At 30.5% G+C, this 18,784-nt stretch overlaps 2 protein-coding genes across 2 annotated transcripts; one reads left to right on the top strand and one right to left on the bottom strand.

The window, feature by feature from the left end:
* The first annotated feature begins 4,415 nt into the window (after positions 1-4,415).
* LOC136978311 (NACHT, LRR and PYD domains-containing protein 12-like) lies at positions 4,416-9,206 on the top strand. The gene is made up of 4 exons (XM_067274017.1): positions 4,416-4,492; positions 5,572-5,623; positions 6,190-6,315; positions 7,363-9,206. The coding sequence occupies exons 1-4, from the start codon at positions 4,418-4,420 to the stop codon at positions 9,204-9,206; spliced, it is 2,097 nt and encodes a 698-aa protein (XP_067130118.1). The 5' UTR covers positions 4,416-4,417.
* Positions 9,207-16,096: 6,890 nt separating this feature from the next.
* On the bottom strand, positions 16,097-18,421 carry LOC136978309 (uncharacterized). Its single transcript, XM_067274016.1, has one exon. The coding sequence runs from the start codon at positions 18,419-18,421 to the stop codon at positions 16,097-16,099; it is 2,325 nt and encodes a 774-aa protein (XP_067130117.1).
* Positions 18,422-18,784: the final 363 nt, after the last annotated feature.

Below are 18,784 nucleotides of genomic sequence, written 5' to 3'. Positions count from 1 at the left end.
AGATGAATGGTAATTCCTTTTTGAAGCCATGGCCTGCTATTGCTAAAGGATTTTTAAATAATATAGGATTGTCATATAGCTATATGTATTTAAGTAAAAGTCTGCTTTTTCTGGACTGTGATCAACGACTAAGAGACTTATATTGGTTCAAAAATGTTCAATATTTGACTGAAAGAGGCTGGAACAGTGATATTTTCCTTAATGGAATGTGGAGTCCAGTGCCTTATTTATTGTCCGATTTGAGTTATAAAGTAAAGTCATTTGCTGCACAATTTAGACTAAATAGGTTTTCCATAAATCTAAATGATAAATTAATTAATGTCTTAGATGACTCAGAATGTTTTTTTTGTGGAACAACAGTGAGGGATATGAGAAAACACCTTCTCGAGTCTTGCAACATTTTTTTGGATATTCGAGTTGCTACACTGCCATCAGAGTTTTGTTACCAAATTTTATTCGGTGATAGTTTTCCCATGCTAACTCTGTATAAATTATACAATTTCTTTGTTCTTGCAGCAAAATTAAAGTAATTATGTTTATTAACCCCTTTGTAATAACAACCGTTATATCAAGTAATAAAGATTTATTGATTGATAATTTTCGAGATTGTAATTAGCACGTTTTCCAATTTTAACTGCAGATTCACTACTTCCATGTTTGAAATGTCTTTGTTTTATCAAAATATTAAGGATTTTACAATTCACTCTGGAAACTTATATGGCACTTATCTGATCACATTACCTTGAAATTTAATGCATGTTATCTGCACTGCAATAGTCTGTTTCCATCTATCAATACACTTACAAAATAAAAAATGCCTATTCATTACGCCCAATCTTCTCCTCTAAATAACATAAATTACTAATTAATAGGCTTTCCGCAGATAAAGAATTGCCCGATTATATGAAATAATGTATACTTTCATAATGAATCATTTTAAAAGTCTTTCTATTGTAAGCGATTATTCGAAATTGCCGCTGCTCGTAATGTATGGCGTAGAGTTGCGAGAAAGAATATTAAGTGCCATAAGTAACCAAATTTTTTTATCGATTTAACAAATTTTATCGTCGCCAAGAATAATAGAAATAAACGAGATAGTTAAAATATTTGTCAGCAAGATGATTACTTCAAGACTTGAGGATTAAAAGAACCATCAAAATATGGTATTGAAGAATGGATACTATATAGAGAATGACCGAAACTTCGCCGCGTGTGAAGTTTATGAAAGTGTTTTTGAGATATACTATATTAGAACATTAGAGGGATACAATACGGGATAAATTGGAATAAATAAGAAATGGTTATAACAAATCTCCGAATTGATTTTTCATTAAAGACTAAACGTGAACAAGACAAAAGATATGGGTCTAACAGAGATATGTCCAGACTAAGTGATAGAAGAAAGGAGGTGACATTACAAGGATAAATTGTTTAATTACTTTTCTTGTGCAAATGTAACTGCATCATGTATGATGCATTTATTCAAGAGACATATTACATAGGTATTCGCGTGGCAGATGAATAAAGGGCAGACAAAATAAGTATTTAGAAAAAAAATTAACTGATGTATTTCGTCAATTATTATTGCTTTACCGTCCTTATTCAATTTATTATATAGTTGTCAACGTAGACATTAATCATTAACAGGACATTTATACTGGTGTTAAGCATTTACACAAGAACGAGAAAATTCTCAGACAAAACAGACTTTCTCGATTAAGCTACCTGTACACATATAACAATTATCATCTGTGTTTCGGGCTATCATGCCCCTCGTCAGCAGAATTACAGAGATTACAATTTTTGACTATAAATAATAAACAAATAATTAAAAATAAATAAATAAACATGGTTTACCGACAATAAATTTATAAACTTACGATTTATTCACATACTTGGAATAATTAATTTCCATGACTAATATACAGAGTTTATTAGTCATGGAATTAGTCATTAGATGACTAATATTGTGGGGCTTTTTCTGCAAAGAAGTTTTAATATTATTTTTAGTTATACTTGGGTACATATTTTTAATATATAAAGATAAAAGATTCGTATAATTATTAATTGCTATATTTTCGTTTTTTCACCTATTTATTAATTCATCAACGTTTTTAAAACTATAATTAGAAGTTTCGAGCGTATTTAACTTACTTTTTAAAAATTTTTCTAAATTATAATACACGTAGTTTTTGACATCAATTAATGGTCTATACTCAACTGGGTTTTTATGGGTTTTAACTTTGAAATTAAACTTTGGTATTCTATTGTTTTTACATCTTATTTCCTCAAATTCTTCTTCTGTTATTAAGTTTGTTGTTTTTAATTCTTCCGATTTTTTATGTAACTTCTTTCCCATGCATCTGCTTGCATCTTTTTCTACTAAATTGTATCCACCCTCTTGTATCAGATCTTTAATTATCTCTTTTTTCTGATTTGCCTTCATAATTATAGTTTGTTTCGTTTTGTCACTTTCGAGTAACACTAAATTATTTTCTGTTAAAAATTTTTTTAGCATTATTTAGTTTTATATTATAATTTTTTACCTTGTGCATAGTTTTTTGTTTTACTTTCGGTTTTTTAAGATATTCTGCATACCTTTCCTTGTTATCTCTCTGTTCTCTTCCGGTATTCTCCATGAAAGGTGTTTAGTAAATACAGCAAAATTCTCTTTTTTCATTATTGTTGGCCCATTGAAATTGGCTCCTAGTTCAAGTGTTCCCCTTATAGGGTTTGGTATTTCAATGTTCGTTGTGTTTACTATTTCTCCATTCCTCTCTTTCTGTAAGTGTAGGATAACCTATCTTTTTAATTAGTTTCTTATAGTTATCTTCGAAACACTTACCGATATGTTTTGTTTCTATGTTTTTTTTCTTCTATTAAGAATGTTTATTTATTTATTTTTAATTATTTATATATTACTTATAGTCGAAAATTGTAATCCGTGTAATCATGCTGGTGAGGGGCATGATAGCCCAAAACAGATGATAATCGTTATATGTGTACAGGTAGCTTAATACAGAAACACTGTTTTGTCTGAGAATTTCCTCATTCTTGTGTAAATGTTTGACACCAGTAGAATTGTCCTGTTAATGATTAATGTCCAAGTTGACAAATATATAATAACTGATGTATTCCGTCGTTTATACTTATTGATTTTCCGCTTCGATCACTGTCTTTTATATATAAAAGTAAACGTTTACGAAATTTGGGTGGATTTCGTTTAAATTTAAACTGAATGGTTTGTAAATTGTCTTTATTAGAAATTCTTGCAATAAAATAGTTCTTATTACAAGAAGCATTTCTAAACATTGAGTAGGAATGCTACCGCTTCGTCTTCAGACAAACAATCGAATTTTTTAGTGTTTATTCCAGATAAACAATATTCAAACTATTTAACTTTATGAACTTATTTATAATCGATTTCCATTGCTTTATACAAGTTTTTATATAAGCTGAAACAAAAAAAGCTTTTTCGTTTACATAGTAATAAGAAATTTTAGCATTATTCTCAAATATATTAAATTATAATATACCTATAGCTTATATTTGTGAAACAGATGAAAATTCTGTCCTCTACCTCCGTGATATGTCGACATTTATATCCACGCTTTCAAAACGAGTATATTCCTACATGTAAGGAATGTAGAAATAAGCTAGAGTTAAGAATTTTTTACGGATATATTTCCGTTGACACACGAGAAACTCAAGCGCCACTGCAATTCAAGTACGTTTTATGTCATAGTTGTGCAGATTACGGAGTACACGTGCCTTACAAAATCTAGGACTCATTGAATTGGCTGTACTCATACTTATAATAAGATTGTGTGTAATTGGACATTCCAGATTCCTGGGGAAACCTAGTAAAAGACCTTTTTTTTTTTTTTTTTTTTTTTTGCTAAAATTGGTCTGAGATCAATCTAGGAATGACATGATTACAACTGCTAATGGGTCTCCACACAAGAAAATCTTACACTATTCCATGCAGTGTTAGTTGCCTTTTGTTTATCCTATAAAATTAGATTGTTAGCGGTTACTGTGTTTTCGTATGTTAAGACAATATGCCCGGGTAAAGACTGAAAGCTCGACTCGGCTGCAAATTCGTACTTCAAAATATTATTTTTATAAAATATATATACAGAAGATGTTCTTTGGAGTGTAAATTTTCAAATATTTTGCATAAATATATAAGCAGTATTTACACAGACTTCCTGTTAAGTGTCAGTTACCAAGAACTATTACATAAATTTTTAAGCATAAAAAATACTATATATATATTATGTAAGAAATATTATGGTAAATATTTATATGTTTAATTTAAAATCATATTATTTAATAAAAATTGGAGTAAAACGAATGAATCTGTAAATAAAATTTTAAAATCTTATATGTAAATTATTACATTTAAATTATAGAAATGGCAGAAGCAAAAGTTTCGAGTGAGGAGAAGAATGTCGTCGTTTGTCCAGCTAATTACACACAAGCTGCATACGTAAGTCGGTAACATGCATTTTATTTTAATCTATAGACCAGATCACTAAACTATGACCTACGATATCAGTTCATCCGGCCCACCCCCGCACTGTGCCACAAATGAGCTAAAATATAATGATTTATATGGAAATATCATAGATCTGTCGTAGGTAAATAAATACAGTGTAAGCCCGTTAAGCCGCGGTGATTGGGTCCAAACTGCTTAATCGCGGTTCAGGTGGTCCGCGGATTGTAAGGTGTGAATCGGTTACAATGGCGGCCTCCATAACGTTGACACTCAGCGTGGATAAAAGAGATTAGTACTGTATTTGAATTTTATTGTAAGTTATTTTATTGTTTATTGATAGATAACAGATTAATCTTCCATAAATACCTCGTTGAACTTATAAGTCAGCATTTAACTATTTAATCCGCGATAGTGCATAGCACGTCAATCACGGACATTCGAAATGCCAAAATCACCGCTGTCAACACCTGTCTCGAGTGTTTGAGGCAAGTGTTGTCCAGGTCCGTACGATCCATAGTGTCAACAAATTAGGATCCAAGCTTTTTGCGCGGCTTAAGCGAATTCGCGGATTACTGGCCCGCTGCTTAATGGCCCTATACTGTATGTTGGTTGTCTTTATTTTTTGTGTATTTAGTGTATTATATTGAACACAATGGTTATGCGGACCGGCTCATTCTCTCACTTAAGTGGCCCTCTGTAAACAAGTTTGATGACCCCTGCAATAGACAATTGTTTTGTAATGTATTATTCCATGTTGACTAAAAAAGTGTTAAATCTCGTCCAAAAGACTGAATTAAGTAGCTTCGTTATTTATCTTCATTACAGCAATAATAAAAACAAATAACAATGATTAAATTTAATATTTCTTCACGCATTATGACTAATGAGTAGCCGTTACAATAGAACAGTGAAGTGAAGGAAAGTACTTTCAGATACGCGTACTCAAACGGAGTGTCCTCATAACGTTATAGTGCAGCAATGATATAAAATACACTTTATATACTTAATTAAATTTTCTTTAAACAGTTCTGTAGACGGAACATTATAATGAATATTTTATATAATTACAGGCAATAGATAGAGTGAGGCAAAATGAAAGAATGTTTAAGGAACTTCTAAACGGTAAATGCTTTTGTTTTTCTCCTTTTAAAAATAACTCTAAAATTCATATAAAGGAAGAATATTCTCAAAATTTATTTACTTTTCTATTTACGTTTTAATCTTTCTGAGTTTCTAACGAGTCCACTAAAATCGGTTAATGTAAACTGTTATAAAGCACATAGAGTAGGATTGATAGAATAAATAAAAATATTTGAAATTCTTAAACGTTACTCGATGTTAACAATTAATTACCTTAATAACTTTCGAATAAGTCCGTAAAACTTATCATAGATAAAAGTGATTATTTTCACATTTATAGCACAGAGTATTGGGAACGAAAATGACGAAAATGTACATAAGAAAATTCGAGAAAGTGTGCTAAATATTTAGAAACTAATCATAAATTACTGAGAGTAAATTGTTATCTTTTAATATTTTTTACAGAGAAAATTAATTATTTGAATGATTATCTTAAACATGAAAATTTTTTATATTGTACACAGAAATTTTCATTAACACCTAACTCTTGTTTTGTTAAACATAAATGATTCAATACAATATTATATTCAATTGAGCGTTAATTTTAGTTGAAAACTGTAATCAATATCCGACGATGCTGAAGGACTGTACAGAAGTTCACGTTGGACCGAGAATAGAAATTTATTGTGAAGAACCGAATGCAAGTTGCGTAAAGAAAGACGAAGAAAGGAATGGTAAGTGCGTGTCTTAATAATAAACATAAAAAGGGAACATCTTTTTAATTTTGACTTCTGTATTGTTTTTTGCCGAGAATCAATTTCTTTATTTAATTTACCATATTAATGAATTAATTACAAAATTATTAGTTAATCATATTACACCATTACGTGAAGTTTTAATTATATAAAGAGCTTTATATAATTATCAAGATGTGGCGACGTGAAATCACGTCACATTTGCAGCGAATTATCGTGATAATACATTCGTTCTTCTAAGTTTATGTCTGTTTTTATCGTTACATTGTTATTTTTTGATTTTTAAGAGAACTTCTTACGTTACTTGAAATTTTTTATTGTTTTATTTTCTACCTGCTCAGTATTCAGCAAATGTAAATAGTACAGGGTTGGGCAGAAAGTATAACCGGGTGTATAATTAATATCCGGCCATACATTTTGCCCAAACTTGTACTATTTAATTCTATTTTATAAATTTCGTATAATTGGCAAGCTGGTAAAAATTTGGAACAGTAGCCAATGGATGAATATGTTTCATACTATCTTCAGTACACACGCATTTGTACATTACGATATTCATAACTCACTTGCCCATATTCCATAATTATTTCTTTACTGAGATTATCATTAAGTTTCCACATATTTAACAAAACTATATTTAAATAGTAATTAACGTCAGTGTTTTTCAATCGCTGGTACACGAACCGGTATCCCTCCGCGAAAAATATTTGACATTAGTTAGCGCAGTTGATTACGGGAGACATTTAAATAGTAATATAGAGTTAGTGTACGTACTTTGTTACGTTCAGTTACTATAAATAAGCATTTCTAAGCTTAATTCAAAAGCACGATTAACAGTCACGTATTTATATTGATCCGCGATAAAGGAAAGATTAAAAAGTAAACACTGATATACATCATAGTACTAAGAGAAATAGAAGAAACTTATCATAAACACGAAATAAGTTTGTTCATAATTAGGAATACAAAAATAAAATAAAATAATTAATGCAATATTTGATTAATTATGATGTTTTTTACTTATAGAAATGTTCGACAATTGCTGCCAGAAGATGAAGGAAAAATATGTGACTTACTTTTCCTATATGAGATCTTTCTTGTGGGAAGGAAAGAGGAACGATTTTCCACTAAAGGATTACTTTGTAGAATTAACTGTAGAAAAAACTGATATATTTGGAAACAAAAGCGGAAAGAAAATAAGCCTGAATGAGATATTTGCTATAAAACAAGATGGACACCAAACTATTTTAGTTACAGGAGATCCCGGTTATGGTAAATCTACTTTATGCAAGAAAATTGCGTACGACTGGGCATCTACCGATTATCTACGACACTTTGAATTAACTTTTCTTGTAATTTTAAGGGAATTAGGTGATAAAAGTGTAACAGATGCATTAGTTGATAACATTCTTGAGTTAACTGATAAAAATTGGACACTGCAAGATAAAAATCTGAACGTTTTGGTGATTTTAGATGGATTCGATGAAATTGTAGATAAATCTAAAATTATAAAATTTATAAGAAAGGAATCTTTCGATATTTCTCGAACAATGACTATTTTGATAACGAGTCGACCTCAAGCAGCGGAGGAGATCAGAGAGGACATGAAGATGAGAATAGTGATAAAAGGGTTCTCTCCAGAATATAAAAAAAAATACATTCAATTAATGTTTAGAGAAGATGAAATAAAAGCGAACGAACTTATTTCGGTTCTGACAATAAATGAGTTTTACGGAGAAATAGCAGAATGTCCTCTGATGCTGCACATGTTGTGTTGCCTTCATCGGAATGGAGAAATGGAAAAGCTTGAAACTATGGCTGATTTATACATCAGAATATTTACTCTTATAACTGAACGTTACGTTAGGAAAACTAATCAAAAACGTAAATTTAAAAGAGGAAAATATTTCGTGGGAGAAAATTTGCTAATGAAATTAACAAGATTAAAGTTGTATATATTGTATATCACATCAGAAGATTTGGAGGATTTATTTCCGAATGAAGATGAACGCAATTTCATTACTGGACTGGACATTCTTACTCTGGATTCCTTTTCTGAATGCGATAATATCATTCGATACAGTTTTGTACATCGGACATTTGGCGAATTTCTTACAGCTTTATCTATATATTTCGGATGTATTAAATTTCCATGTGTTACATTTTATGACGAGTTATTATTTTTAATTGGACTTTATAAGGATGACCCTTTACCTAAAACGTTTTTAACATACATAGAAAAAAAAATGTGCACGCCTGATTTCATATTCCGCGCTCATAAACAAATTAAACTGAAAACAAATTGGGAACAATTTTGTTCTCATACAAAAGTGAAAATTGTTCATTGGGAAGTTCTGATTTTTTCTAAAGAACTATTCAATTTGTATGAATTCAAAGAATTGTATTTATTTTTCGAACAGACCAAAGGAGAATACGAAGTAATGAATTTACCCGCAGGTTTATTCTGGAAGTTCTTCAGTGTTTGCAGTAATTTTAAGATATATCTTGTTCTTTTACTTCAGGGAGAGTTTTCGAATAATTTATACGATATCAGAAAACCTGTTTCACACATTATCGATTTCATTCGACTAATGAAGGCAATTAACGTAGACATTTATTTTGTTGGCGTAAAATGTTATAAGGATCTTGATTTCGGTAGGTTCACCAAGGTACAATACAATTTGAATTTGTCTGAGATCCGGAAATCGTTAAATATTAATGAATACGAGAAATTGATTGCATTGGAAACTGTCAACAATTTCAAAAAATCTAACAGTTTCATCCTGTCATTGGAGCAATACGAAACTTTACACGATCGTATCGTATTTCAGTCTGCCAATAAACAGAATTTAAAATGTGCAGTTATGTAGAGTTCTTTTGAAGTATATATTAAGTTTTCTATGAAAGAATCGTGTGTTCTCTATTTAGGAAATTACAGGTATTTATCAGTTACGGACTTCCACATAATGAAATGGATAGACTGAATTGTTGAACGTTGAGTCGTTGGTTAAAACATTTTTGTAAGATTATAACATATGTAAAAAGTAAATAATTGTCTTTATATGCATAGTATATGTCTTATATTTCAAATTGTTTTTGTAATATTTATGCGTGTTTCGCAGTGTTACAGAATTAATTAGCAAACAATTTACTTGAATTGGTATTTCGAGAATACGTTAAATATGAGGTGATTATCAAATACATACGAAAACATAAGAAACATAAGAATAAAATACACCAAAATGCCCGTAGAAAAAAATATAAATTTCATTCAAACATATTAAAAACTATTTGGACTTTCGTTGTATAAATTAAAATAACTTTTTCGCACCAAAATTTAGTGTAAAGGATTGGTATTGGTCAGCATTGATATGGTAAAAATCAACGTTATATAAAGGTTAAAATGACGGAAAATAATCTTAAAGCATGTGAATTTCCATCTTATTCTCTCATACAGAATAATTCCATTTAACTTTATACGGAGTAGTGAAATAACTGGTTATTTTTGGAAAATAATAAAAATGGTATGACTGCGCTACCGAAGAAAATGCAAAAACTTAAATAATAATAAAGTGTACATGGATAAAAATATTGGATGTTTGTTATTGAAAAAGTAGTTATGTACAGTTTATACAGGTGAACTCAAACTACAGTTAGGAAACGATAACATTATATACAGTTTAAAGCTTGTTTCATATGTCTGAAGAAAATATAAAGAAAAATAATTGAAAAAAATTATTTATAATAATCTTCCTCTCTTTTTTAACCGATTGAGAAATGAAACTATTCATTTATTTAAATACAGTACTGAAGAATAAATATTAGTTTTATTATTCATAAAGAAATATCGAGAATTACAATTTGTTATTAAATATATGATAATATTATCGATAACACTCCTCTGATTATGAAACTGTACACAAGATTACCATTTCTGCATGGCTAAAGCTTATTCACTAAAGCTATCAACTATTATTTTTTTAAATTTTATCAAAAGATGGCAACATTTAACGGTAGAACATTTCAAGGTTGAAATATAGTTTCAGTTTCGAATTGTGTAAAGTTTTCTCTTTGTTCGTGGGCAGATTGCCTTTTGTTACGTAGTGAAACTATTTGACAGAAGTATAATGATTAATACAGATATATCTTTGTACTCGTTACAATGTTCTAGTAGTAATGTTACCGGTTACTGGATATAATATCTAAATATAATTCGTGTTATCTTTAATGATACATTCAATATCATAAAATGATGTCACCGAATTTACTTATGACGTCGATGCAGTCACGCGCTATTTAAAAAGTGGTGGATACAATTATATACGCCATATATATCAATTGTTTAAAATATTAATAGAAAACTCGGAGGTGGCACGAATGTTCACTTCAGAAAAGTAAGTATCAAATTGTATTACCATTTATAACTAATTTATGCAGTATAAATAATTAAAAATTAATAAATCGTTTATAAGCTGTACTGCATATTACTATTCATTTATACTGAATACTTGTTATTAAACTATCTGATATATTGCTTCGTTAAATCGAAGAAAATCGGGATATAAGTATATTGTGTATATAATTATATTTATAATTTTCGATTAATGTTACCTTAGGTAGCCAAGATGGCGGCTCGTCTCTAATTCCAGCGAGGAAATACTGGGACGCACGTTCTAACCTAACGTAACCTATTCTAATAAATTACCATAATTATTAGCAACCAAATTATTATAATAGGTTAGGTTAGGTTAGAACGTGCGTCCCACTGTTCCCTGTCTTCTAATCGCTGGAATCAGAGACGAGCCGCCATCTTCGATACCTAGAGTAACATTAACCAAAAACGGTATTGATTAGAAGTGACACAACACTTGTACAAAATTGTAAAATAAAAGTAAGCTAACCAGTACTTATCAGTTCGTATTTTTTTTATTAAGCCATGCACTTTGAAATGTAATTAACTTTCAAAAATATTTTCAAGAATTCAAACGAAATAATAAAAATAACTTTTAAAATCAAACTAAAATTAAAAATGAACTTATTTGTGTTTTATGATGAACTTAAATTAACCATTAATATACTTGAATAATAATTCTAAACTAGTTTGGCCTGACATGCTTACGCCAAACTAGTTTGGCCTAGGCAAAACTAGTTTGGCGTAAAATCGGGTTTTGCCGGTAAAAGATATAATTTTACGTATAAATTTTAACATACAATAATGGAAATTATAAGTATTAATTTGTAAGTAAAATTTGAAAGCTTAATAATTTGAAATTATTATTTTTCCAAATCGTATTTTCTTGCTATAACAGGCACCAAAGAATGCGTATATTGAACTCATCTCTTAATGTTCTTTCATGAATCTACATATTCTTAACTCCTTGGGCCTTTTTCTTCAATCCCTAATGGGGAAAAAATCCTCTAAGAATTTTATTTTTTATATTAATTAATTATTTCCGCTTAAATACGAATCTGACATTAAAAAGTTAAAAATAATCGTTAAATAATGATTTTATTTGATAAATATAGCTGCAGGAAGTGTTATTTCATTTAACGTAGCGTGAAATTTCACACCTGCAGTCTAAAGCTGTAGGGAGCTAACTTACCGCATCTGTTTAAATATAACATAATATTTATGACTTTTATGCTATTAAAATAAGAGGCATACTTTTTGTTTCTTTAATTTGTAATATAAAATTGAAAAAAAATCAAAAATATTGAAAATGTCATAATGGATGTAGAATCATAATAAAATGTAATATAAATTTAAAGGAAAATTTTTAGCCAAAAACTACCGCGAATTACGTGATTCACAGTCTGCCATTACTAAATACTAATTTATTATACAAGTCTTAAGTTCTTCCATTTCTATTCTTTCGCTTGGAAGGTTTAATTAACGTTTTCTACTAGTTACAGGAGATTTTCATTTAAAACATGGACGTAACTAAATATTACTTTAACTACTGTTACGGTTACGTTGTTAAGGATGAAAACGTTTCTTGTTCCAAACACGATACTGTGCCATAGTAGGTTTTGTTACTGAGCAGTGATAATTTACTTTGTAAATCTTTGTATTATTTATTATTATTGAATTTCTGTAGAAACTTTTTATTCAAACATTTCTACGTTTTAGAAATTTGCTGTCTTAAATATTTGTTTTTCACAGTATACAAGACTACCGCGGTGATGAAATTTGACGAAAACAAAACTTTTCCAACAATTCAATTGTATAAAAGCCAGGAAAGTAAGAGAGGTTCTCGAATTTTCATTAAGTGTGCGAGGGCAAAAACTTCGTTTAACCACGCTTATAGTTTATTTATTTTTTTTTTTTATAAAAGATTATTATTTTGCCATGCAAAATAATTTCATGCTCTGCTGTAAAACCTTTACTTCTGTCACGACGAAGCTTACATGTAAAACACGAAATGATAAATATATATATTTACTGATCTGTAGTTATTCGAACTAATAATATACAAAATTCTATACCTGTGTTTATGTATATGCGTGGTTCGTTTATAATGTACCGATAAATATCTTGTAAAAGTATGTGATCAATGTAAAAATTGACCAAAATAAGAGTTATTTATTTCTGAGTAACCTTCAAAATTTAACGAATATGAAGCCACTTTTTCCTCTTATAGGGAGAGAAAAACCTTTAGAATCTCTAATGTAATTCTATTTTTCTTATATCTTGTTTTCCATTAAGGTGTAATAAATAAACTGTTTCTGGGTAAAAGGAATCTTATAAAGGAATCATTATTATTATTAATAATTTTATAGATGCAATGATGAGTGGCTTCTCATTTTTTCTAATAACATGCAAAAATTGAAAATACTAACGACAATAAAATATTCAAAAAATAATTTTATGTACAAACAATTCTCAAAGTAATGAGTGCAAATTTAAACTTTAAGTAGAGACGGAATAACACCTATCACTTGATAAATATATGAATACACTAGCAGGCAAGAGTCGCAGTCAGGTCTCTAAGATATGTTCGTTATTGTTGTTTTTGTTGCAGCTAAGCAAGTATGTGGGTTGGTCTATAACTGATATAATATTAACTAACGTCATAAACACATCCAAATATTAAAATTTACATTGGTGTGCGCAGCAATGTGAAATGCGAGTGTAAACGGGCAAACGCACCTAGAAATGAAACAACTGAACACAGGCGTGCACAGGTTAAGGGTTTGTGCACCTCACTAATAGCCTGCCCATGTAACGTTTTTACGATTTCTTTCTGGTAGCAAATATGTAATTAGATGCCATTTTTCCACAGATGTCCTTCCGAAAAAATTCCCGTGGCAGATCGACCAGTTATTGCGTTGTCTTATTTAATTTACAGAATTCATTCTTCAAAAACACGTGTTCAATTTTTTATGCAAACGGATTGTTCGTGGTTCTTTCTGAAAATATCGTTTGTCGTGTCGTCAATCGTCATTTCATGATACTCCTTAATTAAATCATGGACGACCCACTGTGTGTACCAAAAATTGCTAAATTATTGCTCGTAGGGCTAAAAAAAGTTTCAAAAATAATATGTGTACATGTCCAGATATATATATATATGTCTTTATACAATGAACAAGTTATAACTATACTGCTTATATTTACATACACACGACAGATGCGAAAAAATAAATAAAATATAAATACTAGTGTATATATAACAGCAACAACTTCCTATAAGTAGACACAATGCAAGTAAGATTTTTCGATAACCAAATACTTTGCAACGTTTTGACTTTATTTTTATACATTTATAATAATGACTTTCTGAAGAAAGGACAATAAAATGTTAATTGTTTTTTCTCCATATTTTAATTAAATTAATTTGTGTATTTTAATAAATATTCTGCAAATAAAGAAAAACAAAAGTATACTTCAGAATTTAATCAGTATATAAATTCATTTAATAACAGTAATTTAAAAAAATAATTATTAGTGAGTAGAAATTTCCATTACTATTGATTAATTGTTTGTATTAAATAAAGTAAAATTTAGTTTTTTAATATTCGTCATGATAAGTCTGAGTATTACTTTCAAACAATACCATAATTTTATAGATATTCAATGCTTCTCACACACAAAGCAAATCCAAATGAGACTATGGAAATATAATCAATTATTTAGTTTAAATAGATTTTACTTAAAAATTTATTTCACACTTTTAATGAATAAGTTTTTCGATTAGTTTAAAAGGGTGTTTAAACAATAAATAACTTCAATTGTATTCAAATTTTCTATTGGATACGTATTTTACCAGATATTTCTTAGGAACATTATAAACGGTCATTCGTTATACATATACATATATACGCAATAGCGGAATTTCGTATTGGTTCTGAATAACAACGAGTAAGGTACATTAAACATTTCGTTTGAAATGAAAATTTTCGTCATGACAAAGACAAAGTTTTTACACGAGAGAATCATATTATTTTGCCGTGTTAATTATAATCGATGTCTATAAAAATAGAACTATAACAGTGGTTAAACGATGTGTTTGTCCTCATCGAGTTAGAAAGAATGGGAAAATTGCTTTTACTGTTTCGGCTGTTGTAAAATAAAAATAGCAAAAGATTTATGAGTGATCGAAATTCGACCGTCTTTTCTTATTTTTGTATGTTTAATACGAATGTTTAAAATAGACAACACAACGGAAATTCTTTAGAATTAAAAATTATTGTAAAACTAAAAAGAAAAAGCACAAATTTCCAATAAGTAAAATTACGATTGCTCACTAACAGAACCGGTTATGTTACACTACTGTCTTCAGAACAAGTAACGTAATTAAGTAAATTTTTAATATGTTTATAACTACGATCAAGATATATTCAAGTTAGGAGGCGGTATCAAATAAAAATAAGCTGTAAATACTAGTGATGTAACGAACATTCGGTTACTACCCGGTATTCAGCCTATTTTTCGGCCTAAAAATAGGAGTAAGAAATAACAAAAACACAGTAAATTAATCATTTTGATAACTTTTATTAATGATGAGCATTAAATTATAATTATTAAAGTTAATAAGAAGTAGCATCTAACTCTAGTATTAAATAATATTATAGCCTTTATCAAGCCCGATATATTATGGCGTTGATGGCGTGTAGGTTACAATGTATCGAGTATTAATGTTATTGTTTAGTTAATTACGTTATATTCGTATTCGAGTATATTTTAACGACTTATTGCGAAAGGTAAGTTTATAATTAATTGTAGTTTAAAGTTGAGATTTGTGTCTTTGTTGTATGCACGGAATAGCATTTATTTACATACCAAAGCATTAAATAGACACATTGAATTCTTTTGTTGAGTATATGCAGCGAATTAATCTCATATATTTAAGTCACGAGTATAACTTTATGTGTTCGAATAAAACCATTCGTTTAATTGATAACATTAACTATATTCTGTCAAAAGTTGATAACTTGTTTCATATTATTAAGTAAATTTTTAATGACGATTAGAAACAGAATTTATTGATGATTATTTTAATGACATTTCTCTTAACCGAAATAACACAGACGAAATTATATTCTATACAATACACCTTATCGCTGAGAACAAACAATTTATTACCTAAAACTAACGAACATACGTTTAAATTAAACCAATAGAACAAGCATAGTACAAAATAATAAATAACAAAAATTAAAATAACACGAAAAATGTAAATGAAATTAAAATACAAATATAATACTGTGACTGGCCGTCAATCTTAAGAAACCATTCGTTTTGCATTAACCCAGAAACCTACTGAGTGACGGCAGACTCATTATCACGTGTGTTACGTCTTACTACGTATTTCCAGGATGACGGTAACACCGTCGCATCCTTATAATTTAAACATCTGCCAGCCAAACTCGCTCTGTAGATTTCACATTTCTCAGTTATGGACGACAGCGTTGGCGAGTGTACTTTTACAAGAATTTTGGCATTTTCCCATTCTACCACTGAACCATCTGCTTGCGCCATTTTGGATAACGCTGTTGTGCACCTGTTTTTTGTGACATCGTACCGATGCTCCTTTATCCTCACTCCAAGGTTTCTATTAGTAACACCTACGTAGTCCCTATCGATTCCCAACTGGTCATTTTTGTAGGGAATTGCATATACTCCCGCCTGTTCTTTAACATCAATTCTTTCTTTGTCATTTCTAATCAACCTATACACTGTGGGGGCCCTTTTGCATATTAAACTGGCGTTTTTGTGCCTCGCTATTTGCTTCATAATCGGGAAGAGACATTTATTATATGTAAACTTTGTGAAGTTACCCCCAGACTCCGGTTTCTTCTTAGAACTGCTCCTAGGCTTTATGTACGCCGCTATTAAACGTTCTATAGTTCTTGTTCCAAACCCTAACTCCTTTGCTATCTCTTTGATTCTACCCAGCTCATTCATCGTGTCCATTATATTTGAGCAATATAAAAACGCTCTTCTGATTAGGGCCCTAAATGCGGATAATTTATAAACCGTTGGGTCATTGGAACTCGCCGGAATATACATCGGATCATGTGTGGGCTTGATGTACACCTTCGTGCATAAAGCTCCATTCTTAAATTCAATGGCAACGTCCAAGAAGTGTAGCTCTTTGTTACTAACTTGCTCAAGGTTAAGTTTCAAGCCATGTTGGTTAGAGTTCACTTGGTCTAGGAATCGCTGTATCATTGTGTCATTCTTCCAAATAATTAGAACATCGTCTATATATCTTTTGTACATGATTATGTGTTCATTATAGTTGAAAACTGTCATGCGTTCAATCCTTCTCACTACCAATTCACAGAGCAGGCCAGACATCGGGCTGCCCATTGGGACCCCTCTTAACTGCTTATAAACTTTACCTTGGAAACTGAAAAATGACTGAAAGCATATTAGATCTACCATTATCTCTAAATCTTTTTTGTGCTTGTATGCTTTTGGGTGCAACCCACATAACAGGTTCACTAACTCATCAAAACATGAGGTAAGATTTATTGATGGAAACATACTCTCGTAATCCATAACAGTCCCAATCTCATTGTCCATTAACGACATATCATGTAGGTTATTAACCAAACTAAACGGGTCCTTTACGACAAATTGGTAGTCTTCAATAAGTGGTGTTAAATGCCTATGCATACGTTTTTCCAAAATGTAGGTTGGTCCTTTACATTTCTCTACAACCGGTCTGATTTCTTTACTGTTTTTATGTATTTTTGCAAATCCAAACAACCTAGGTACCCCTGGGCAGGTAATGTGGGCCCCTTTTAGGAAAGGGAATAACGATGCTATGGGCGATTTTTCCAATTTTTTTAGTTTTCTGTCAATTCTTTCAACAATACCTCTGTCCACCTCTTCACATTCCGTTTTTCTTATATAGTCATCTAGGGCTTCATTATACCTTTGTTTCTTCATTAAGACCAAATGCTTACTCTTATCCGCCCTAGTGACCACTATATCGTTATCATTCAACCATCTTCTAGCCTGGTTAATGCACAATTCTTTATCTTGCCTCCTGGAGCATTTTTCAGTTTTGAATGCCGTCTTCCATCTGTAATAGTCCTTATCCACTTCACACATTCCTGTAATTCCTCTTTCTATTTCGGCTACTACGCCTCTCCAGTTCCTACTGCTGTCCGGAACATAATTCGGACCTTTTTCCAGAACACGTTTAACCCACTGCGGGAGTTGCATCTGATCCCATAATATATACGGGGTTGGCTTCAAAATGCTCTTAACTTTGGACGGTTGCTTTTTCGAAATCCACAACAGTTTTTTCTTGTACTTCTTCTTTAAACTAATGCTTATCTGGTCAGTTAACCCAACTACTCTTGAATTGATACTCGCTAATGTATCCGGGTTCTTTCGAAACAAATTCTCTTCCAGTTCCACTATTTCTTTAATGGTTCTGTACTTTATAACCAGCGTTATCCAAAATGGCGCAAGCAGATGGTTCAGTGGTAGAATGGGAAAATGCCAAAATTCTTGTAAAAGTACACTCGCCAACGCTGTCGTCCATAACTGAGAAATGTGAAATCTACAGAGCGAGTTTGGCTGGCAGATGTTTAAATTATAAGGATGCGACGGTGTTACCGTCATCCTGGAAATACGTAGTAAGACGTAACACACGTGATAATGAGTCTGCCGTCACTCAGTAGGTTTCTGGGTTAATGCAAAACGAATGGTTTCTTAAGATTGACGGCCAGTCACAGTATTATATTTGTATTTTAATTTCATTTACATTTTTCGTGTTATTTTAATTTTTGTTATTTATTATTTTGTACTATGCTTGTTCTATTGGTTTAATTTAAACGTATGTTCTATTTTGGTTTAATTTTGAATGTGTTCGATTTTGTATCGGAATCGAACAGCTGTAACCTGAAGATGGCCCATAAATTGGGCCGAAAACTTTAGTTTTAGGTAATAAATTGTTTGTTCTCAGCGATAAGGTGTATTGTATGT

Source organism: Centruroides vittatus, unplaced genomic scaffold (genome assembly GCF_030686945.1).
Source record: "Centruroides vittatus isolate TY-2023 unplaced genomic scaffold, ASM3068694v2 contig_503, whole genome shotgun sequence".
Classification (NCBI taxonomy): Eukaryota; Metazoa; Arthropoda; class Arachnida; order Scorpiones; family Buthidae; genus Centruroides; species Centruroides vittatus.
The sequence above is the reverse complement of the archived record's forward strand: the minus strand, read 5'-3'. Positions and strand labels throughout refer to the sequence as shown.

Excerpts from the sequence above, each read along its gene's own strand:
- LOC136978311 (XM_067274017.1), top strand. The coding sequence starts at position 4,418 with ATGGCAGAAGCAAAAGTTTCGAGTGAGGAGAAGAATGTCGTCGTTTGT. Across the intron at positions 5,624-6,189 it reads GTTTAAGGAACTTCTAAACG|TTGAAAACTGTAATCAATAT; the intron begins GTAAATGCTTTT and ends CGTTAATTTTAG. Across the intron at positions 6,316-7,362 it reads GAAAGACGAAGAAAGGAATG|AAATGTTCGACAATTGCTGC; the intron begins GTAAGTGCGTGT and ends TTTTACTTATAG.
- LOC136978309 (XM_067274016.1), bottom strand. The coding sequence starts at position 18,421 with ATGACGGTAACACCGTCGCATCCTTATAATTTAAACATCTGCCAGCCA.